Genomic DNA, 23,617 nt, shown 5'->3' on the forward strand with positions numbered 1-23,617 from the left:
AATATTACGTGGGATAAGTTCACCAATGATGAGGCAATTGTCGGAGCACAAATAAAAGGAACACAGGAAAAGTGGTCTTTTAGGAACACGCAAAATAAGGCTTCATGCGCACCACATGAACTATGTCAGAGGTTGGTTGTCTTCGTGACGACGTAGCGTCCGGAACCACTTCGTAGTTTACGTCACTCACGCGGCGTAATACTTTATACGAACCGAAGTATCTGCTGAGCAACTTTTCGGAGAGGCCATGGCGACGAACAGGGGTCCAAACCCAAACTTGGTCTCCCGGACTCTAAGATACGTCATTGTGACGCATATTGTAACGTCATCCATCGACCTGTTGCTGCTGACCAATGTGTAGCCGGGCGAGCTGGGAAGTTTCCTCGGCATGCTCTGCAAATGTTTCTGCGTCAGTTGTTAATTGATCGGCGTCTTCACAAGGAAGCATCGCATCCAGCATCGTCTGAACTTCGCGGTTGTAGAGAAGGCGAAACGGCGTAAATCGGGTTGTTTGTTGAACGGCGGTGTTAAGAGCGACCGTCACATAAGGCAAAATGCGATCCCATGTTTTGTGTTGGACGTCGTCGATCTACATGGAGATCATGTTTGTGACTGTCTTATTTAGTCGCTCGGTTAAGCCGTTGCTCTGCGGATGGTAAGCAGTCATCGTTCGATGCCTAGTGTTACTTAGTCGAAAAACTTCATCCATAAGCTGTGCAGTGAACGCTGTTCCTCTGTCGGTTATCACTGTAGATGGAGCACCGTGGCGCAGAACAATGTGGCACATGAAGAACTGTGCTACCTCAGAAGACGTGGCTCGTGGTATCGCCTGTGTCTCAGCATAGCGGGTCAAATAGTCAGTTGCAACAATGACCCATTTGTTGCCGTCGGACAATAAAGGAAATGGGCCGAGAATGTCCATGCCGACTTGGTCAAATGGCTTGTGGGGTGGATCAATTGGCTGAAGTAATCCAGCCGGCTTGCTTGGTGGCGACTTTCGACGCTGGCATTCACGACAGCTTTTGACGTACTGCTTCACGCTTGCCGAAAGTCCGGGCCAGTAGTACACCTCGCTTACTCTGGCGAGCGTTCGCGAGTAACCTAGATGACCAGATGTGGGCTCGTCATGACACGCGGAAAGGACTTCGTCTCGCATGTCCTTCGGAACGACGAGGAGGTAAGCGCGGCTCGTAGAAAGGGCGTTTTTTTTTTTGTACAGGACATTATCTCGGAGGCAGAAAGACGTCACGACGCGAGATATATGGCGAGGTATAACAGCGCTATGACCCTGCAGATAGTCGATAAGCAGTCGAATTTCTTCATCCTCTCGCTGGCGTCTGCTTAAGTCAGATGAGCTGAGGGCGCCCAGGAAACTGTCATCGTCCTTTTCTTCTTGATTGACTAAAGGTATGGGTGCACAAGACAATGTATCAGCCTCTTCATGCTTCCATCCAGACTTATATATGATGGTCACATCAAATTCCTGTAGACGCAAGCTCCATCGGGCCAGTCGTCCAGAGGGATCACGTATGTTGACCAACCAGCAGAGGGCATGGTGGTTTGTCACCACTTTAAATGGACGACCATAGAGGTACGGGCGAAACTTGGTGATCGCCCACACTACTGCGAGACACTCTTTTTCTGTGGTCGCGTAATTCACCTCGGTACGGGACAGTGAGCGGCTGGCATAGACTATGACTCGTTCTTTGCCGTGTTGATGCTGGACGAGCACTGCGCCGAGGCCGATGTTACTGGCGTCAGTGTGCACCTCTGTGTCAGCATCATTGTCAAAATGCGCAAGAACAGCGGCTGACTGCATCCGCTGTTGTAGCTCGGCAAAAGCAGCCTGTTGCTCGGTAGCCCATACAAACGGTGTGTCGTCGCGTGTAAAGCGAGTCAAGGGTTCCACTATCTTCGAAAACCCTCTAATAAATCGTCGATAGTAGGCGCACAAGCCCAGAAAGCGTTGAACAGCCTTTTTGTCTGTAGGATGCGGAAACGCGGCTACAGCGGCAAGTTTGTTGAGGTCGGGTCAGACTCCTTTCGCGTTGACTACATGGCCAAGGAATTTGAGCTCTTCATAACCAAAGTGACACTTCTGTGGTTTGAGTGTAAGATCTGCTGATTGAATAGCCTGTAGCACACTCCTGAGGCGGTGAAGATGTTGCTGGAAGGTTTCAGAAAAAACGACATCATCAAGGTATACGAGACAAGTTTGCCACTTCAGACCAGTAAGCACAGTGTCCATCATTTGCTGGAAAGTTGCGGGCGCTGAGCACAAACCAAAAGAAAGGGCTTGAAATTCATACAGGCAATCAGGGGTCACAACATTTTCTCGTGGTCTCGCTCGTCAACCTCAATCTGCCAGTATCCGCTTTTTAGATCCAAAAAAGGAAAAAATAGTGGGCGCGGCGTAATCTGTCTAACGAGTCGTCGATGCGTGGCAGCGGGTACACGTCCTCTTTAGTCACGCTGTTCAGCTTCTGGTTATCGACGCAAAAACGTAGCGTTCAGTCTTTCTTCTTGACTAGGGCGACCGGAGAGGATCACGCACTGTTGGAAGGCTCGATGATGCCGTCGTCAAGCATTTCTCGAACTTGCGTACGAATGGCTTCTAGTTCCTTCGCTGACACGCGGTAAGGCTGTTGGTGTACTGGGCGGGCGTCGTCGTAAGTGATGATTCTGTGCCTAGTGATCGAAGTCTGGCACACCTTAGAGGAAGTAGCGAAGCATGACTTGAATTCAAGCAAGAGTTTTCGCAGTGCTGTCTGGTTTTCTGGGGTGAGGTTAGAATTAATATCGATATTGTTTAGAGACGTATCGGCGGCCTCCACTGCGTCCGACGAGAAGCAGATGGGAACAGTTCTCAATTCATCTGCAAATGCTAACAAATTGCCACGAAAAAGGTGTCGGTGTTCATTGCTGAAATTTGTAACGAGCAGTTGAGATCGGCCATCACGTAGCTGTATGATACTCCTAGCCACACAAACACCTTGAGTCAGCAGGTGTTCAAAATTACTCTCTGGAATCGCTTCACCATTTCGCAATCCATAGCATGTGACGTCGACTATAACACTGGCTCTTGGAGGAAGCGTTATACTTTCAGCAGCAACACAAAGAACGTCGGCACGTTGTTGGTCGTCCTGCTTGTCGATTGCTCGGTCGGCTGAGAAGGTGATGCGATTCTCTTGAAGATCAATGACAGCTCCATACTCCTGCAGGAAGTCAACACCAAGAATAACGTCGCGTGAACATTCACGGAGCACAAGGAAACTTGCTACAAAAGTATAAGCGCAGACCCGAACTCTACTCGTGCAGGTTCCAAGCGGATAGACGGTGTGGCCACCAGACGTTCGAATCATGGAGCCATGCCAGGGCGTGATTGCCTTCTTTAGTAGTCTGGTCATTTTCCCGCTTAGTATTGAATAGTCAGCCTCGGTATCAACTAAAGCACCGACTGCATAGCCATCCATCAGCACCGGTATATCCAAAGAAAGCCGCACATATCGCTCAGTCGAATCTACACCCTTTCCTGTTAGCGTCAATTAGAGGTCTTCAGCACGTCGACTGCCAGCGACCTCGCCTCCAAGGGTCGCTTGCGTTAGTTTTCCCGGTGGGGACTAGGGGACCGTGTGCCAGCATGTCGCTGGGGCGAAGATGAAAAGCGCCACGGCCACGGTGAGCGCGACTGCCGTCCAGAAGGCGGTGGCATGCACTGTTGAGCCAGGTAGTCTTCAATGTCCCGGTGTCCCTGGCCATACCGAGGAGGCGCTGAATATATTGAAAAGCCCCGCAGCTCGAGGTGCCGGTATGGACACTGGCGGTACAAATAGTCCGCTTCACCGCAGTGGAAGCACAGAGGTCGGCGATCAGGAGTGCGCCAAAAATCAGATTTCCGAGGCGAAGCGTGTCCGTCATCAAGGTAGTGTGCTGGTTGTTCCACAAGATGTACAGGGCTGGCGTAAACGAGGGGTGGGGGCGTGCGTGTGTTCTTGTAGTACCGTTGAAGCTGCGCCGACTGAAGTGAAACCGTAGGAGGTGCCTGAACAAACAGCAGGGAAGAGGAAGCTGGGCGCTTCAAGGCTTCCGCATAGGTCACACGGTGGTAGTCAGCCGTGGCGGGTGTGGCGTTATCCAGACTCACAGGTTCACGAAGGGCATGATGCAGCTCGTCCTTGACGATGCCTGCAATGGAACTCACCGTAGGTAGTGGTGGTGCGGCAGCCTTTTGCAGCTCCTCGCGTACTATAGAGCGGATAAGGTCGCGCAGACACTCGGTGTTGCTCCCAATAGTTGTGAGAACTTGAGCAGTGGACGTGTTCAAAAGTACAAACGTAAAGCCAAAAGTACAAACGTTAAGCCGCCATTTTGATCTTTGTGAGGAGTGTTGAAGCGAGCTGTTTGTCACTTCGAGTCGCGTTTCGAATGGTCTGCATGTAGCATAGCTAAACGGCGCCATATAGCCAGCGTCATTATAGTTTCGCTTATAAAAAAAATTGTTCTAGCTGCAGAGTCGTTTAGAGTTCAAGCCCGGCGGGATTTTGGAGTGAACGAAAAAAATGTGCATCGCTGTAGAGGCTGCAGCATGGGACGACAACCCGGGAACTTTGATTGTGTGCTCTTTTAAGATGTGCAGCATATCCAATGCCAGTGATGAGATTGATTTGAGCTGTTTTGGAGCAGCAAAAAGAGCATTTTGGAGCAGGAAAAGATGATTTTGGAGCAGTTTAAGGCTCACTGCCAAGTGGGCCACTGACCGTGTGAAGCACAGCCGTGAACTAAAGAGAAACGCTTTTTAATTAAGAAGTTCTGTGCAGTAATAGATGTTTGGAGATGTTTGTATAATATCACAGAATATTAACCCAAACTAATTTTAAAACTTCTAGTGCATTTTTTATTACAGGATGCAACCAACTACGAATTGGTGTAGCATTCTGGACCTGAAATAATGTAGAAGAGCAGTTATTATTGAAGGACAAACAAATCACTATGAATATTTTTATTGAAGACTAGCAACACTGTTTCATCTTTTTTTTTTTTTTAATTCCAGAAGAGTTGTTGTCTAGTTGGTTTTCTTCTTGCCTGACATCTTGTCAAGGGCTGCAGAGAGTCATGTTTTTCCTTCACCAAGTAAGGACTGGCACTACAGATGCGCTCGAGTCTTGATCCAGTACGTGGTGTGAGCACGGCGGTCGCCAGAAGAGCTTCAGTTTTTAGGGGTCGCGGAAACGCTAATCTACGAGGCTTTCATTGTCTCAGAACAATCATAGACGCTCGTGGCGATACCAAGGTCGGCTCCAAGCATGTCGAAACCGCATCACAAAAACTTATTGACAGCACTCCATATGACCACGAAGTGCGCGGCCACGTGGACAGTGCAGCTGGCGCGTGATGCACTTGGCGGCGGCGTTCGGTGACCACGCGCGAAATGTCTAGCTACGATAACAAATAAATCGGTGCGCACTACAATGGTATCGTATTTTTTAGTGCCGACGCGCGAAACTGCTAGCCACTGTTCTGAGCAATCTTGGCAGTGGAAGGGGAGCAAGGGCTTGACTGTGGGGTCCGCTGCAGATGCGTAAAATGCCCGTCCATGGTTCCGAGAAGCTAGCGATTGATCTACTTCGTTGCCTGCGAAGAAGCACGTTTTCACGAGTGCGCTAGCACGTAGCTATCACCCGCAAAGTTCGTCTCACAGTCAGCGGAGTTAAGCCTAACTACGACTCCGGTGGTACGCTGCGCTCGTAAACCGCGCACCCGCTCGTAGTAATCTCATCAAGCATCCATTTACAGTTCCTAACCAAAACGTAATTACACCCTAAGTGAGCATCGAGCCGTGAACATGTCATGAAGTAGCGATTTTCGACAGCCTTGTCGTCGTAACGCACAAGCAGCACAATCTCCCGAAGCGAGCATCGGACCAATGGCGAGGCGAGCTGGGGCAACACGGCAGCCACAGCCAATCAGGGGCCTCGAAACAACCTTCAAACATTTGCTTTTTATGCGCTTGTTTTCAAAGGGAGGAGCCAGCTGAGGCCGAAAATTTGAACAAAAAAAAATACTTTTTTTGATGAGCCCAAAAGCCGGCTCCCATCTGCGCCATTGCGAAGCAATAATTTCTTGAAAATCGCTGTTTCTTTGCGATTTCCAGAATTATTTTCGCTACCTAGGAGGGTGAAACGAATTTTCCGAAGCGCTTCTGCGCGGTTTTCAGGGTACATATTTTAGAATCGGATAGCAGAAAGGTTCCAGGAACTGAAAACTTGATATTGAAAAAATCGATTTTTTTGTCATTTTTCGCGACACGAAACCGCATCTCACCTTAATAGTTGAGCTAAGTCTGAGTTGACCTTTGATAAGAAGTCGCAAAGAAGCTTTAAACTGGTATACTAGTAGCTGTTTTGCACTGCTGTCTTCTACCCACCTGCCAAACATGATTAGCTCAAAACCTCGGACACCGGCCTGTGGCAAGCAGTACCGTCCAAGGTGCATTTTCGGGGGGGTCTCGCTAACTTACACTAGTCTGGGGACAATTGTCTGCACTTCCCCATAAACCAGTGTCCGACCAAGAAATGTTGAGAAGATTAAGCTGCTTTAAAACGCCAAAGTCAAATGTATTCACTGGAAAAAAAATCACTGCATATCCACAAACTGAACGATGAGCGGGCGAAGCTACAAGGGATCATTCAGATAACTACACCACTCACTCAAATATGCAAACGAGTGACGTGTGTGTACAGTATACACAATGTTGTTTTATTCGTCGTCATAAGGGTCAACTCCGCAAAGGCCTTTTGCAGGTGAGAGTGCTTTCACGATCATTTTTCTCCAAGGCAGATTGGTGGTCTGGAATGCGCTTGTTATTCATCGTCATCACTAGAGACCGGATTATAGGCAAATGCTTATTTTGTTCCTTGCGTTCCTATCGTGCCATTTTGATATATGAGCATGAATTAGAGGTTAAAAAGGGCTTTTATGGTGTTTTTATAGTGCCTATAAATGCCTATATTGGGTGTTCGTGCCTAAATGCCTAAAAATGCCTATTTTCCAAATTAGCGCCTATATGAGCACTATTCAAGGCCAAATTTTGTTTTTGAGCATGGTGTTAAACCGTTATTCAGGTAAAAGAAGGCAACAATGATATTTCCAAACACTATAAGGTTCAACGAAGACAAAGCTGGCATGCTGTGAGCGATTGGAGGAGCAGTATGGGGAGTGCAAAAGACGCTATTTCTGAAGCCCTAAGTGGAAGCACGTCTCAGCGTCTGCAGGGGAAAGAGGAGAGAGAATTAAAGATAGAGTAAGAAAATAAATGTGATGTCTATGGCCGAGGACATGGCGACCGCCCTCAACAGACAGCTATCTAGTGCCCTGAAGTAACTGAAGAACCACCCTAAAAACCTGGTGTTGCTGTGGGAAAGAAAGAGCATGTTTTTCTGGGCAGCTGCGGGTACCTGGAGAACGAATGAAAAACTATGAAGGGCCACTCATGGAATGCTCTTGTTGATTCAATAGTGGCGAAGGTCGCCAAATCTTTATACTTTATACAGCAAAGCCTGAGACAGGCGCCGGCATGTTTACAATCAACAGAGTATTTAGCATACATTCACCGTATGCTTGAATATGCTTGTTGCAAATGAGATCCCTTGTCATATGTCTTCAAGTGACAAGCATGAAAAAATACAAAACAGGGCTTCAAGGTTTGTCCTAAACCATTACTCAAAAATGACAGCTTTAACAATATGAAAAATGAACTAGGATGGTAATTACCATCATTGCGTCAAATTAAACTGTGCTTAAAGCTCCTGTGTCAAGCATTTCATGGTAAAACTCGCATTCCAAAATGAATGTACCTAAACAGTCCTCTTCTTGCAACTATAATTAAGATTTTAGAATTTCGTATCAGATATAACTTTTCTGTTCATTTTTTGTTGTGTAGTTTCATGACAGAATTGAATGGCTTATAAAGAGAACAAAGTGTGTTGTGTCAATGAAGGCGCGTTTTCTTTGAAATTATAACCCATCTGCTGGCAGCGCCTTCAAATAAAAAAATGTGATGTGCACGCAGGCTTTGTTTTGTTTGTAATTTGATTTTTAAGCGTCCTTCTCTAGGTGACATGATAAGTTGTAGTTAGACACTAGAAGTTCTTGCGTGCCCAATGAAAAGCGTTCTACCACGGTGATTTTTCAAATTGGTTCGCTACGAGCCACCAAAGCATGATGTGGAAAAGCAAGCTCTTGTCCCATGTAGCCATCGCGAGCCTCATTCCTTCCCTGTTCTTTTTGGTATCGGGGCTGGAGAATCACATGATGCATACGCACAAAGAACAGCATGCGTAAGCAAGGTCACGCGTGCATGATGTGCCCCAGCCTACTTGAGCATGTACGCCATCGATGTTGTGTCGTGTCCGCGTTCTCTGTTCTGTATTACCAGTTTCTACGGGATGGATCGGTGAGTGTGTGTGCTTTAGGAGAGGCTGGCAAACATCATGTATTAAGATTGCGATATACCCTCCACTGAAACTGCGTTCAGAGACGACACAGCAAACACGAGCTAAGCGTTGTCAGGGTAGGCGAAGGAACGATGCAGGAAAAACAAGAAGACGAACGCAAGCGAAATGGGATGATTGTAGTAGTAGTACAGTGGACTCCCAATAAACGAAACTCGCTTAAACGAAAATGCCTCATTAATGGAACTGAATGGGCTCGTATGGCTGGATTTCTGTGTGTTGCGTAGAAAAATTCTTCGGTTAATCGAAACAGTGCTTACTGGTCACCTACGATTAAACGGCACAAACTCTAAACACAGCATAGACTCGCTCAAGCCAAAGGTAGTCTCACAACCATGGCAACACCTCAAGACAAGCCAATCCAGTAGCCATTCTGGCTTGTGGTGGCTGTGGGAGTCAAGTCGGCGAGTCACTTGTGTGTTAGGCCAACTTGTGTGGCTAAGTGAGGCAGATTACGGTGTTATTTCAGCCGGATGGAAAGGAAGCGGCCACATCATGCACTCTCGCTTGAAAAAAAGCTGCAAATTCTTCAGGAGCTCGATCAAAGTGGCCTGCCTAAGACAGAGCCGAAAAAAATATAACATCCCGAAATTGACGCTGTCGCGGATCTGCAAAGACAGAGAAAAGATTGAAGGCGCTTTAAAGAACGGGACCCTTACATCTACGCGGATGCGAATGCGGACGGTGCCTTATGAATAACTTGAAAAAATTCTTTTTCTGTGGTTCAAGCGCGCACGGAGTTCCAATTTGCCTATAAGCGGACCAATTCTCGAGCAGAAAGCTTGAGAGATCGCCATGCAAATAGATGTTGAGAACTTCGTCCTAAGCGACGGATGGCTCAGCCGCATCAAAACACCCTCTGGCCTAGTCTTCAAAGCAATCTCAGGTGAGATATTGCTTCGACTCTCACCTTCAAAGGCGAAGCGTGTAGTGGAGTTTCGAAAACACAGTAAAGATCGCATCACAGTGCTGGTAAGTGCAATCATGGCAGAAGATGAGAAACTAAAGCTGTTGGTAATAGAAAAATCAAGGCACCCAAATTGTTTCAAAGGCGTTTGACACCTTCCCATTGCGTACCATGCAAACAGAAGAGCGTGGATGACCATGGCTATTTTTCAAAACTGGCTATGGGAGGAAGACGCAAGATTTACGAGGCAAGGCAGGAAGGTTGTCTTCATCATGAATAATTGCCTAGCCCACGGTCAGGTTGAGACTCCAAGCCTAGAGTTCTTGCCTGGAGTTCACTCTGGAGTTCTTACCAGCCAATGCAACGGCAGTGATCCAGTGATGGATCAAGGGGTTATTCAGAACATTAAAGAGCATTATCGCAGACAATTGCTCTATCAAATGCTGCTTCGTGCAGACAGTGGGAAATGCAACAGCATAGATTTATTAGCAGCCATCCACATTTTGGCTTGTGCCTGGGAGCAAATGAAGACAACAACAATACACAGATGCTTTCATCATGCTGGCTTTCAAGTGCAAGAAGCAGTACCTGATGAAGAAGAAAGCCCTGCTAATGCCGACATTTATGCAGTATTCAGTGAGGTCGTACCATCTGCCCCTTTCACACAGCAGGACTACGAATCAATTGATGAAAATGTTCGTACCTTTTGTGGAAATGATTGCCAAAGAACAAGATGAGGATCAATAGTACAGCGATGAATGTGATGACAATATTGCTAGTGTAGTGATGCCACCAGACCGATCAGCTAAAGAGGCTGTTGAACGTTTGCAGCGCTATTTTGAGAATGCGGCTTGTCCAGAATTTCTGGTTAGCTTTTCAAGCATGGGTGCGTACCTTATGAAAAAAAAAAAAAAAAAAAAAAAAACTCAAGCTTGCCAAACAAACCAACCTTCACTCCTTTTTTTTCTCCTACTCATCCTCATGAGTAAGGTGAGGTTTGTGCAATTTGAATAAATTTTTTGATTTACTAAATAAGTGTACTTTGCTTAAATAAAACTTCTCAGCTTTTATTCATGATCCTGATTTTGAAAGGGCAGTGCTAAGACAGAGGAAAAAGACATAGAAACAAAGAGCATTTTCCCTTTGTCTTTGCGCTTCCCTTTCAAAATGATATGAAGCAGCTAGCCCAAACCGAAGTACTCCTCCTTCATGCTACATAACAGAACACATAAATTGCACATGCCAAATAAATGAATGTCACGTGCAACACTCTTAATGAGGTACCGTTCAAAATGCAAATATAATCAGGAGGCGGGACATTTTACATCAGTTTTCTAGATATATAGCTAGCATTTAAGGTTTAAGGAAGTTCTGATGAAGAGCGTACGGTATGCGACGTCAGCCCAGCAATGTCAACAGAAAGGAGCGACGTAAAAACAGGATTATTCCGTGCTGTGCGTCACTCTCTATATCTTGGCGCGCATGCCCGCGAGAAAGGAAAGTGGCATTTACTAGAAATTGAGTGTATTTCAGCAACATGTAATTTTGCAAATCTTAACAGGAATGATCCGGAGTACCCAGGGCACCATTACGCTTGTCAGCTCAAATGCCCAAACGCAGTGAGGGGACCTTGAAGGTGTTAACCGATAGGGAAGAAATGGGTCCTGCGCAATTAGACCTAGCATCCCTCTCTTCTGGGGTATCAGTGGTCTGGTTATTTGCTCCTGCGCTGCCCTTCCCAGCCACAACAAAACAAAAGAGACCCGGGAGAGTGTTAAGTGAATAGTGGACACTTGTCGCACAATGCTAGACAATAAAACGAAAGACCATATACTGCAAATCAGGCGGGAAATGCATGCCAATGTTCAATCTTTAGTGCCTTTCTGCTATTTTAAAACAGTACTTTTTTTTGCTTTTTGCCTTAGATACAAGTCACCGACGTCGTTATTTGAGGATATTTAAATTTTTGTAGAAATTTATTGTGTCTATAATCATGATTTTAAGGGCCTAAAACGGTAGTTTACTTGCCTGTCTTTGGCGCCTAAAACACACTTCTTTAGTGCCTGAAAATCCGGCCTCTAGTCATCACGTATAGTGGGTACCTTTGCGTGTGCTCAGCTGGGGCGAACACCAATGCAGCTGTATTTTATAGTCTGCTGGGAATTGCCTTTAAAAGGAGACTCATCCCACTACACAACAGCAGTGTTGGAAAAAAGTAGTGTTAAAACTGCTTATTTCCAAAGCAGTTTTAACAAATATTGTAGCTATGGGGTCGAATGCCTGCTTGCCACACAGACAGCCTGGGTTTGATCCTCACTGTGACTCCAAAATTTTTATTAGTTATTTCATTTGCATCTTTCTCAATTTTCTTGGTCATGAAGAAAATGATTTTTCGTTTACAGCCAGCGACGCCTACACTGAAACTAACACTAATGCTGCAATTTCCATAACAAGCTCCATGCTATTGCACAAGAACATAACAAACACAGGCACAAGGGCATTTGAGGCTGCACGCACAAAGGCTAGGCAAATCCATGTACCACCCACCATTTTCTGAACTGCAGCACCACAGCTTCCTCTAGTAAACATTGTAGAAAGCTCTATATCATACAAGAGCACTAGCTTTATGTAAATAGCGCTAGTGAGTAAGGAGAAAAGAATGCATACCCAAGAGTTGTGATGCGCTTAGCTCGGTAATGCATAGCTGCGGCAGCCTTCCGCTTGATTGGCTGTGGCACAGCTACTGCGTGGGAGCGGGGCGACGATGGAGGTGGCTGCAACTGCGCCTGACAGCCGACACTGACCAGTGTGGGAGGCGTGGTCTGGCACGCCCCGTCAGAGAGGACCCAGGCAGCCCGATGGCAACGCAGCGGTGGCCATGTTCCTGTGGGCCCAGAGCCTTGAGGATGAAGAGACAGGCAGGAAAGAGCTTGGCTGCATAGCTCGACCACCTAAATTACAGAGAGCAGAAACAAACACGCATCACTGGCAGCACTCGCAAGCAACGGCTGGCAAGTGAATTGGGAGTATGCACTGTTTATTGCAGATCATTTACAGATGCAGTCTAGGAAACATGATGCCTTGTTTATGCGCTCAACAAAAGTGTAGATAAGGGAGCGCACACGATTTGGAAAGGCAGCAGAAAAAAAAGGGCAAAAAATGACACAGTTCAGAACTGGTAATTGTACAGAGGGACAAGTTCCTAAAATGCGCAAAAAAAAAAGGGGGTTGGCACAACTGATGCAGGTCAAGAGAGATGTTCATTCAAGAAAAAAACACTTGATGCGATAACTGATCAACAGCTGCAAAAAAAAAATAATTAAAAAAAGAAAAAGAGTAGGGAGACCGAACCTCATAGCAGCTGTCCTTGAGGCCCACGTTAAAGAGCCGAGCACAGCAGTGGAGTGGTGGCGGGCCATTTCGACTGGCTGCCAGGGACAGCAGCAGGGCGTAGAGGGCACGGCGGCACCGGGGACTGCGGTAGGGCTGCGGCAGGGGGTTGCCAGGCTGCTGGAGCCGCACCAGCAGAGTCACCAGGCTGCACTGTATTTCCTGCAAAGTTCAATCATTTCGTCATGTTACAGCCCTCCCCCATTCCAACGGCTGACTCAATATGTGCGTTGCATAATGCCGTTCCACATTTTGCAAGTGCTGGCCAGCGCCGCACTCGAATTAATAAGCCCATTCTTTTCTTGGCAGTTCTGCGGAAGAATATGATTTGCCCCGAGCCAACCAAAAAACACTCTTCTATGAGTGCCCCTATGGTGACCTCCTACAATGTCAAGCCAGCTAGAGATAACACTGCACCAAGAGCCTCGAGAATAACGTGTGCTCAGAACTGATTTAATAATAATTATTATGAGTTATCCAACGCTCACTGAATAGTTTCTTACCAGGATAACCATAAGGCAGGTAACTGCTTATGACTGCAAGAGGATCAAGCATGCTTATAATGCGAGTGTGATCAGCCTCACCTGCACAGTCTCGGGCTTCATGATGGCACCAGGAGCACTGACCAGGCTTTGCAAAGCTGTAACATGAAAGTGCTGTGTGTGCACAATGGTAGCATATGCCAAAGCTTTGTTTTAAAGCATCTAAAAACTGTAAATTCACACTGTGCTGTAATTAAACATACAAAAAGTAAAGAAGGGCTTCACTGTACTTGCATCAACCATGAACCAGCTTAGATTAATAAAAACTCTTTAAAACCTCTATCATGATTCATTTCATGATAAGATAATTAATAGTAAAACAAATACAAAAAATAAAAGCCTAGTCAACCATTTACATTTTATGGCAGAACTTGGTGGAGATCCGTTGCTGTGACATCACAGACATTTAAGTTTCTGGCTCACTTAACAGTGCAATGTATAAGTGTTTCTCCTCAATGAGAGCCACTTACAAGTAGAGCTGTGCCAACAGCAAAATCTTAGGTGCAAATAGCATTGTGTAATTTTCTGAAATTTCTTGAATATTTTTCTAATACTTCAAAGAAAAATAGCTGTAAAAATGTTGCAGACAATCCTTATATTATGAAAGAAATCTAACTCTGCAACAGTGTAAGTGGGCGCCACCATTTTGGATTCGTTAGAGCATTTCTTTGTATCCAGATTTCCCACTTCAGCCAGGTCCTTCATTCAGAGAAAACTGCCAGGCCTCCACGGAGAGAGAGAAGAAATTTTCTTTGTATTCCGTAAAAGGTTTCTGAGCAAGTGGGTGGGGTCCTCGGTCCAGGGCTCCACTGGCCTATGCGGCTCGCTGGGCCTGGTCGAGCAAAGCCAGCTGGCTTTCTCGATCCTTGCTAGCCAGCCAGCTATCCCACAGCCTCGGTCGAGATGTTGTCCGGGAGAATTGATGTTTTGGGGCAGTAATTCGCATACCCATCTAATGTGGGCAAGAGTTCGCCGTTCGCCACACCACGGACAGCTTCGTGCGTATATTGCCGGATTTATGTGGTCATTTATTTGGAAGTGTCAGTACGTGTTGGTCTGTACTCAACGCAAATATCGCGGCTTTTCTCTTGGTGAAGATCCGGATGGGGATGACTGTATCATTTTCATTCACCTCTTTGGTTTTCGAGGATGTCGCGTGGAGTTATTGGGGCTTTCTCGAGGGTCGCAACCGGTGCTTTGATGCTTATTTCACGAGCAAGCCGGTCGGCCCTTTCATTGCCCTCAAGTCCCGCATGCGCGGAGCACCGAAGTATTGCATGCTCATTTTGTAGTTGCGTTCCTAGAATTCTCATAGCTACCCTTGGAATTGCCCCAGCCTGAAACATACGGCAAGTTGATTGACAGTCGGTAATCACAAAGGCTGTGTCTCCTTTTCGTTCAGCACATCCGATCGCCGTTTCAGCACGGCCGTTTCGGCCTTGCTGACTGACGGGGTTTTTATTGATGCTGCTATAGTTGTAGTTCCACTGGTCACAACAACTGCGCAACTATTGCCTTGGAGTCTGCAGGCGTCTGTGTAGAAAACCCTTAGGTTGTTACCATAATGCTTTTGTAGTGTTCTTGCTCTGGCTTGCCGCCTGCCTGGGTGGAACTTAGCGCTTATATTCTTCGGCATGGGGACGCCTTGATTTGGGCCCTAATGTGGTGAGGTAGTAAGTATGTCTCCTCTCCGGCGTGTTGAGGTCGTAAGGGATAGCCAACCTGCTTGAGTAGAGCTCTGCCTTGGTCCGTCGAATTCAATCTTTCCTTTTGAGATATCAGCATGGCGGACGTGAGTTCTTCGTAGGTCCGTGACGTAAGTTCTTCGTAGGTATTATAAAGTCCTAGCGCCCCAACTTTTTCGGTGCCAGCAATGGTGAACAGTCCAATCGCAACTTTGTATGCCATTCTTATGATTGCGTCAATTTTTGCTGTTTCATTATTGGTTAACTTTCGGAAAGGTAGACTGTATGTGATTCTACTTATGACAAAAGCCTGTACAAGGTGCAGAGTTCCCTCTTTCCTAATGCCTTCCCTTTTCCGCATAACCCTATGTATCATACGAGCTATTTTTGTTGTTTCAATCGTGTGATCTACGCTACCATTGTTTTGGATCCGAGGACTCTTAGCTTTTGCGCCTCTCTGATAGGTTGGCCGTCAATATTGAGGTGTATATGGGAGCATCCTGCCTTTCTTGAATATTTGGCTTTTAACATAATAAATTCTGATTTTTCTGGTGCGCATCACATGCCTGCATTCATGCAAAATCCTTCGACCTTGTCGATGGCTTTTTGAAGGATATCTTGTTTGTCGCTAATGGAGGCTTTGGAATCCCATAACGTTATGTCATCCACGTATATTGCTTTACATAGCTCGGATTCCTCCTATAACAATAGGCCAAGCTTGTGCATCCCAACATTAAAAAGTAGAGGGGACAAAATTGAGCCCTGCGGGGTTTCGCAGTTGGGTATTGGCATTAACGTTGATCGTGTTGAACTAGTGCCTATTGTAGCTGTTCGGTTCGTCAAAAAAGAGCTCATGTAGTTAAACAATTTTTATCCGCATCCAATGTTGCATAGCTCCTAAAGTACTGTTTCGTGAGATATGAAGTCAAAGGCTTTTTTGATGTCTAAGGCTACGATGAACCTGTCCGTGCTCCTGTTAGGCGAGTTTAGCGCTTCTTTCTTCAGTAGCAGGAATACGTCCTGTGCTGCTACCTTCGGTCTAAATCCAAACATTGAATTGGGAAAGAATCGGTGCATCTCAATGTGAAAAGTTAATCGTGTCTGAATGACATTCTTGAATAGTTTGCCTATGCAAGATGCCAGAAAGATGGGTCTAAGGTTCTGCAGATTCTTGAGCTTTCCAAGTTTAAGTATTAATATTATTTCTGCTTCTTTCCATTTGCGTGGTACTTCTACATTGTCCCAAATTTTTCGTTCAAGAGGTCAGTGAGCTTGCATTGTGTTTCATTGCTCAGGTTGCGAATCATTGCATTCGTGATTTTATCTTTGCCAGCGGCTGTGTTCTTTTTGTAAGTTTGCGCAGCTACGTGCACTTCTGCTACCGTTATGGAGCTGTCGAGTTCTGTGTTGGCTAGGCCATCACACATAGGACATGCCTTGTCTGTGTCTGGTCCCTCTGCGGAGCTGGAACAGCGGCCTGTCAGTGCCTTTTTAAAACATTCTATGGCTAACTGCTACAAGAACACTTACAGGGTACCCAGCACTGAATGACGCACAATTTTTCATCATACCGATGCATTCATTATGTTATCCTTCGTCATTCTTCGGAGAAGCGCGAGACGCGCTACACATTTGCAAGGAATCTCAATTTCTTTTTAATGCTGTGGCTGACGAGGATGAAGAATTGTGCCTCAAGTTTTTGTAATAGGCTAGAGCATTAGTCAACCCATTTGTAACGCGATTCACATTGTGCTACGCCTGGTCGTTCCTTTGCTGTACTAAAACAATTTATCACTGATATTAACGCGATTCGAATCCCGACATGTTTCGCGTCGCGTTAATATCACTGATATTAATGCGATTCGATTCCCTCTGAGCCAAGCCGGTGCTTGAAAATCAGGGGCGATTCGCCCCAGATTTTCAAGCACCGGCGTGGCTTAGCGGTAGTGTGCTGCGCTTGCACGCAAGAGACCTAGGTTTGAATCCTATTGTGTCGTTGGTGTTATTTATTTACTTAATTTTTTTATTATTTCCCACGACAGTAGTTACGGACATCGGCGGCAGCAGACAACTATGGCACACGCAACATTTGTTGTGATCTCATAACAGCTTTCACTGTAAAGCAAGCGTACAAAGAAAAAATAGGACAGCAATGAGAGGCCCAGAATTGAACTTTAAAGGGGCCTTGCAACACTTTTTCGAATGAATTCACTAAAAGAGCTTATTGCCTCAAGAATTCAACACCGCAAAAATGTTAAGAATACGTCCAGTACGAGCGGAGTAACTAAGATTTGTTGCACGCTGCAATCGCATACTTTCTTCTTTTGTACCGACGAAAGTGCTGGAAGCTAAGCAGAAAGGGATGGCAGGGGTAAAAAAAATACATGACGTAATCCTCGTAACCTTGAGCACTTTTTTCTTTTTTTTTCTTCGAATACGCAGCTTTTTATGTATGACCGCACGTGCCTGCGTGGACAAGTCGCGGCCTCCAGCGGCGATCCCTGTAACAACCAAGCACGCTATGTTCAAATCAGCCAATGGCTGATAGATGGCCTTCTACGAGTGATTTTTTAGTGTCTTCCGTCATTTGCAGAGAGAAGAGAAAGCAATCTTTGGTTGACTTTGATAATTTAATGCGAATAACAGGCCGCGTGCTTTACTATATTATTTGGCTTGCATGTTCTTGGGAGCCTCTACTATCGACCGGCAGCATTTTCCGACCATAAGTGTTGCAGGACCCCTTTAAAAGATCACTTCGAGGCATCCTGCTGGTGGCGTCTGCCATGTTGCTCTAGCACACCTTGCCATTAGTTCGATGCTCGCTGAAAGCGTCGTCTGCTGCTAGTGTGTCGCGAGGTCACGACTGTCAACAACTGCACCACTTAATGAAGCGTTTGCACTCATTCTGTGTTCTTGGATCATCAGATTATAATAGCGTACCACGCTTGTCGAGAACATCGCAGACGTGCATTCCAGACCAACTGTATTCATTTAGTGTTGACTTTTGGGACTCTCGTATAGAGGTTCCGTTTACCAGTGTTTCGGACATCGTAATGAAGACCATTGAGGAAAAGCTCAATGGTCTTCAGGCTTGCACGCACAGGCTTGCAAAGCGAAAATTCAATGATATTCAAGGACTTTCCAGGACCTTTTGCAAGTTTTTTAAGGACTCAAACCAGCATGCTAGGTTTGAATTTTTCACGCTAAAATTTAAAAAAATTACCAATTTTATTGCACTTACAATATATGGATATCGCATTTACAAAGAAAAAAAAGAGCACAGTCTTTAAAACTTCTCACACCCTCTCCATAGGACAGGGCACGATGTCATGTCGGAAAGTTACGCGCTGATGGGCTTCAACGCGCATCTGTAGTCAGGCCTTAAAGGGGTCGTGCCACAATACCTGTGGCTTGCGTGCTTTTTGCTGCAAGCTTTAATTATAGCTCCAATAAACACACTACATGCACCAAGATTCATCTATTCTCGCTATATAATTTGTCGCATTTTTGATATGGACAATTTTCAGTTCCTGTTTGTCGAGTTGTGCAGGTACATTGCAGTGTAGCTGACTTAGTCATGTGATCACAAAGCTTTGCGCGCGTCATGCTGAGTATTGTCACCTCTCGCACACATTGCCACCCAAGCACTTGCAAAACAAACTCGCCGCTACCTGCAGCAGCCATGATGCTTTGCCGGTATGTACGGGGCGAAAGTCTGGAGGTCACTCAGCTGACCTCAGATCTGGTGTGACATCACTAGAGCCATGGAGAAAAGAAAAATATAGGAGAGGCCATGACGTCATATTCGTGAAGCCGCCCATCGCAAACACCCGCACTACCTCCTAGCAGAAAAGCAGATAAACAGTTCGCGATTTCCGGCTAGCAGCCCCCGCGGCGGCCTTGGAAGCGGCGCCAGCGGAGTGGAAGCTGGTAGGTGTTCTCTGCCGGCAGCGAGGCAATTCACAAGTACTGCTTCTTTTGCGTGTTTTTTAGGAATACTGTGTGATGCCCAGCTGTAGTGTATACTCTGTGTGAATCGCGTGCACCGCCGGATGTACCTGGTGGCACTTTTCACGTATGTTCGCTTCACTTTTGATCAATAATGCATGGTATTTGCATGTGGAGCTCTCAGCTCTACACTCGGTTAGTTCTTACTCATTGTGTCAACTGAGACCACACGCGAACTTTCATTTTTAGTGTTGTAGGCATCGTGTCACGTTTGTAGAAGTTGTGTCGTTCATACGGAAGGACGGTAAACTTTTCTAGTTATCGGACTAAATGTGTATGTATTGTACAGTGTGCTCTCGCTGCGTGTTGGTTGTGTGCGCACTGGAATTACACACTTTACGTGCATGATCGCGTATACAATACAGTGGTGCCTTCTTACAGAAGTGAAGTACGTGAAGCACTAGGCTGGCATTGCACGGCATAGTTACGAAGCAAGCTCTCAAAAACGTGCATTGCCACACCGACACTATATAAGAGCAAATAACTGCTAATCGGCCCGTAAATCGGAAAGCCTGGCAAGGAAAAAAAAAAAGGCCTTACGGCGGGAAGAACGCGTAAGTCACTGCTGGGTGAGTTCGAATATGATAATGTAGGGGCTGAATGATTTTGGTTACGACACGTACCGGTGCTCTCTGCTGTTGCACAAAAACACTCCACGATGTACTTCAGCACGTCGCGCTCGGGCCTGCTATGCACGAATGGTCTTAGAAAGGTGTGCTAGCAAGATTTTACTGCATGCAAACCATACAATACGAGTTAAGTTTCCGCCGGAGCTATAAGTCCACGCAGAAGCGAACCAGCCTCTCCTCAGTTTTTTCCTTCCTCCATGACTAGATCTTTTGTTGCCCTTCCTGTAGAGCTAGGTCAGTGTTCTACGCGCTCACGATAGGTCTCGATTAGGAGAAGGAGCATTTAGGTACACTTAGGAAGCGACTTGAAATATGTGGTCAAACACACATGGTGCTTGCTGTAGCCTTGAAATTCGATGGCACCATACCATCACGAGTGTCAGCTTGTGCACAGTTGACACTCGCAACACGTTGTTCAACAACTAAGAAGTAACAACTGGGACAGTAGTTAATTTACACTGATTCTGTGGATACAAGTGTGTTATCTTCGAAGACCGTTTTTGGTTTGTTTAAGCAACACGCTTCCAGTGTCGAGCTATGACAGTAGCTCATCAGCACTCGTCCTGTGCGCTTTCTTTTCGTGCGTCCGTGCTTGAGCGGCGCATCGCATGTATGGGGTTTCTTGCCTTACCTCGTGTGACATTCTAATTTCTTGCTATCACATTCACTGCTTCACCCTCGCCAGAAACTCTTTTTTTTTTTTTTTTCGCATCCACTTTTGGAAAATGGGATCATGTGCAACCACGCCGCATTAATACTTCAGAAATGAGGAGCTTGACAGGTTCACACATCTATGTACCATATTTAGGAGGTCGCGATGTCGATATGACAGTGCACTGCTCAGGAAATTCAAGGACTTTCAAGGATTGCGAAAAATTCCAGGACTTTCAAGGGCCTTGAAAATGCACTTTTGAAATTCTAGGGTTTTCAAGGATTTCAAGGACCTGTACGAGCCCTGTATCAGGCATGTGAAAGCGATGAAGGAATCACGTGCATGCGATGGATCACATTAGCAGCAGACTGCCGGGCCAAGCTCGCTGTGCAGCAAGTGCTCGGAGCACCGGTGGAAGCGGCTAGCAGTTTCACACCGTGACGACCCAAAGAGCATGACCAAGCACCTCACACGCCAATTTATCATCACATTTATTTTACGTATGTTTGAACGCAAATCGAAAAGCAAACACCATTTGAAAACTACTTATTAAAGGGCCCGTAAATCACCTCAGATATTCTTGCAAACATTTTAAGCAAACGCACGCATTGTATGCAGAATGCCGGTGCGATCAATTCTACTCGTGGCAGCACCACGAGCCGCCGGTGCGCCACAAATTCCAGAAAACAATCGCTCCTTCTTTACGGGGCTTTCGGGCCTCTGCGTGATGCGCCGTTGCATATCCCTGACGTGCCGAGCCAAACATGCTGATTGGTCAAGCAAGAGCCTACGGCTTTCGGTCAGTCTGCAAGTAGCTATCCGTGCTGCTTGTTCTTGTTCGTTATGTTGCCCACTGCACGCATGTCCCCATACGGGTTCGTTGCGTTGGCGATCCTTTGAAGGCATGCGCGCAACGCAGGGTCCATACCGGCACGACTATGGCACCTACGGTTTGCCAACAAGCACGCAGCTACAACGCAACTGACGGAGTCGACGGTCGGAGTCGCGGCAACCTGATGTAGACGATGTTTCAAGCAGCGCGTCAGTGATGACGTACCGTATAAACCGGACTATAGGTCGAGTGGGAATATAGGTCGACCTCCCAAGTTCAGGTTACCAAAAAAGAAAAAAAAGAAAAATAACCCAAAACTGCCAACCACATTTATTTGTGAATTGGGCGCACCGCACCCCAATCGTCGGAGCTCCCCTCAACCACCATCGCAACTGCTCCTATTCGTCCGACGAGGCAACACTGTCTTCTTCTGAAGACGAGAGTTTGTCGCTGGCCGCCTCCCACAGTGCGTAGTCTTCAGTGCCATCCAGCGAGTTGCTGATGCAACATTTCTTGAAAGCATTTTCCACCATGAAATCCGGCAAGGAACGTCAGGCGGAAAGCACCCAGCCACAAACAGTCGCAAGCGGAGGCCTCTGTAGGCAGCCCGTCGGTGTCTTGGGGTTGTCGCCGGGCATCCACTCTTGGTATTCCAGCCGCACTCATTTCTTGAACGGCTTGTTTAGCACAACGTCAAGCGGCTGGAGGGTGGGCGTCGCACTACCTGGTATCACGGCAAGGTCCGTTTTCCCGTCGCCGAGTGCGCGTTTCATTGCGTCGGTTAAGTGGCCACAAAACGCCTCCAACACCAGCATGCTGAGAAGACGCAGCAGTGCACCTGGCTGACGGTTTCACACCCCTCTTATCTATTCGAGCATCATGACCTCGTTCATGTATCCCTTTTTGTTGACACGAACACTTCTTTCGGCATTGTCTTGTGTTTGAAAATGATGAAGTGCAGAAGCTTTCTACCATCTGCCGTGCATGCCAGCATGACGGTGAAGCGCGAGTGCTCGTTGCCAGTGGACTACAGCTTCACATACTTGGCGCTGCGCTGCGTGATCGTGGTCGACGAAGGCATGTCAAACCACACAGGGGTCTCATTGGCGTTGCCACTCTGCCCCATCATGTAGTCGTTCTGCTCCCAAAGCCGGTTCACGAAGCGCTGAAAGTTTATGAGCTTGTCCTCGAACTCCTCCGGAAACTTTTGACAGATGGATGTGCGCCGCAGGAGAAAAAATCCTTTGCGTCGCATAAATCGACGCACCCAAGAGTTTTGTGCACGAAAATCTTCTCTCGTGAGCCCAGCGTCTCGAGCGAGTTCCACGGCTTTCTTGCGGATGGTATCCACGGACACTGCCAGCGAGTGCACACGAACTTCCCGCACCAAGTCCGCTAGCTTATCTTCCAGCTGCGGATGAACGGCACTTTGTCCACGAAACGACATTTTTCAAGGATTGCACATCTGCAGCTTCCCTTTCTGCGCCCTCCAACAGTGCACATTTTTTCTGATACACCAAAGCGGCGCTGAGCAGCCATATTCCCGTTCGCTTCTGCAAACTCAACAACATCTAGTTTTAAACGCAGCTGAGTACTGCCTCCTCACACCGCTACTCATATTCAGTGAACGAAAAAAAGGACCACTAGAAATGCATCGCAATGTCAAGCGTAGCGAACAGATCGGAAGCAAATTACGAACACAAAGAAAACAAACGGAGAAAAAAAACAGCCAGCGATTGGATTTGGATGCAGATATGGCCGCGTCCGGCTTCTCAAGCACATGCAAGCCACATGTTGCCAGACAGCGGCGCACTTTCGGCTAGACACCGCTATATAAGACGAGGGGCGACTTTAGCTCATTATTTTATTGAAAATATCTCTTATATTCCGGTTTATACGGTATGCCACGCGAGACTGGGAGGGGCGCTCGGCGAGAGGGCAAGGCGACTTGGGAGAGGATACCAGCAGAGGGGACCGCAGGAGAGACCGAATGAAGTGATCGTCGCGGTTTCGATAATGAAACGTGTCTAACTCCGCTATTACTACACCGTTTCAAAAAATTCGCATGGCTCAGTATTCGTCATACACTCATGCACGATTTCCACACCGCAACTGAATTTTGACCTCTGGGTGGTTTACGGGCCTTTAAACGTACAAACATTTGCCCACCTCTACCCACAAGGCATGATGATAAAAAAAGTTCTGCGGATTAAGGACTGCACTGCAAACATTTCAACGAAAGTTCGCAGTAGTGCGCAGTGCACGCAGTTCCCAAAAGCAAGCGGTTGACTTCTTTTGAACAAAATAGTTAGTCTGGCCACCAGCAACTGTATACTGATGATGACAATGTGATGACAATGAGCAGATTCCCACAGAGTTAACACTAGGAGAGTTTTGACTGGGAATGAACATAGCATTGCTATCAAAAGCAACATTTCTAACACTCCTAGCGAACAATACGA

At 46.6% G+C, this 23,617-nt stretch overlaps 1 protein-coding gene across 1 annotated transcript in view; it reads right to left on the bottom strand.

Moving 5' to 3' along the window:
- Nucleotides 1-23,617, bottom strand: part of LOC119178786 (proline-, glutamic acid- and leucine-rich protein 1) — a 77,060-nt gene that overhangs the window by 4,386 nt on the left and 49,057 nt on the right. The window contains exons 14-16 of the mRNA XM_075888404.1: nt 13,392-13,447; nt 12,769-12,969; nt 12,085-12,368 (exon numbers count right to left, since the gene is read on the bottom strand). Coding sequence (XP_075744519.1) covers nt 12,085-12,368; nt 12,769-12,969; nt 13,392-13,447 — 541 coding nt within the window. The remainder of the gene's footprint in view (nt 1-12,084; nt 12,369-12,768; nt 12,970-13,391; nt 13,448-23,617) is intronic.

This window comes from Rhipicephalus microplus, chromosome 1, assembly GCF_043290135.1.
Source record: "Rhipicephalus microplus isolate Deutch F79 chromosome 1, USDA_Rmic, whole genome shotgun sequence".
NCBI classification, from domain to species: Eukaryota; Metazoa; Arthropoda; class Arachnida; order Ixodida; family Ixodidae; genus Rhipicephalus; species Rhipicephalus microplus.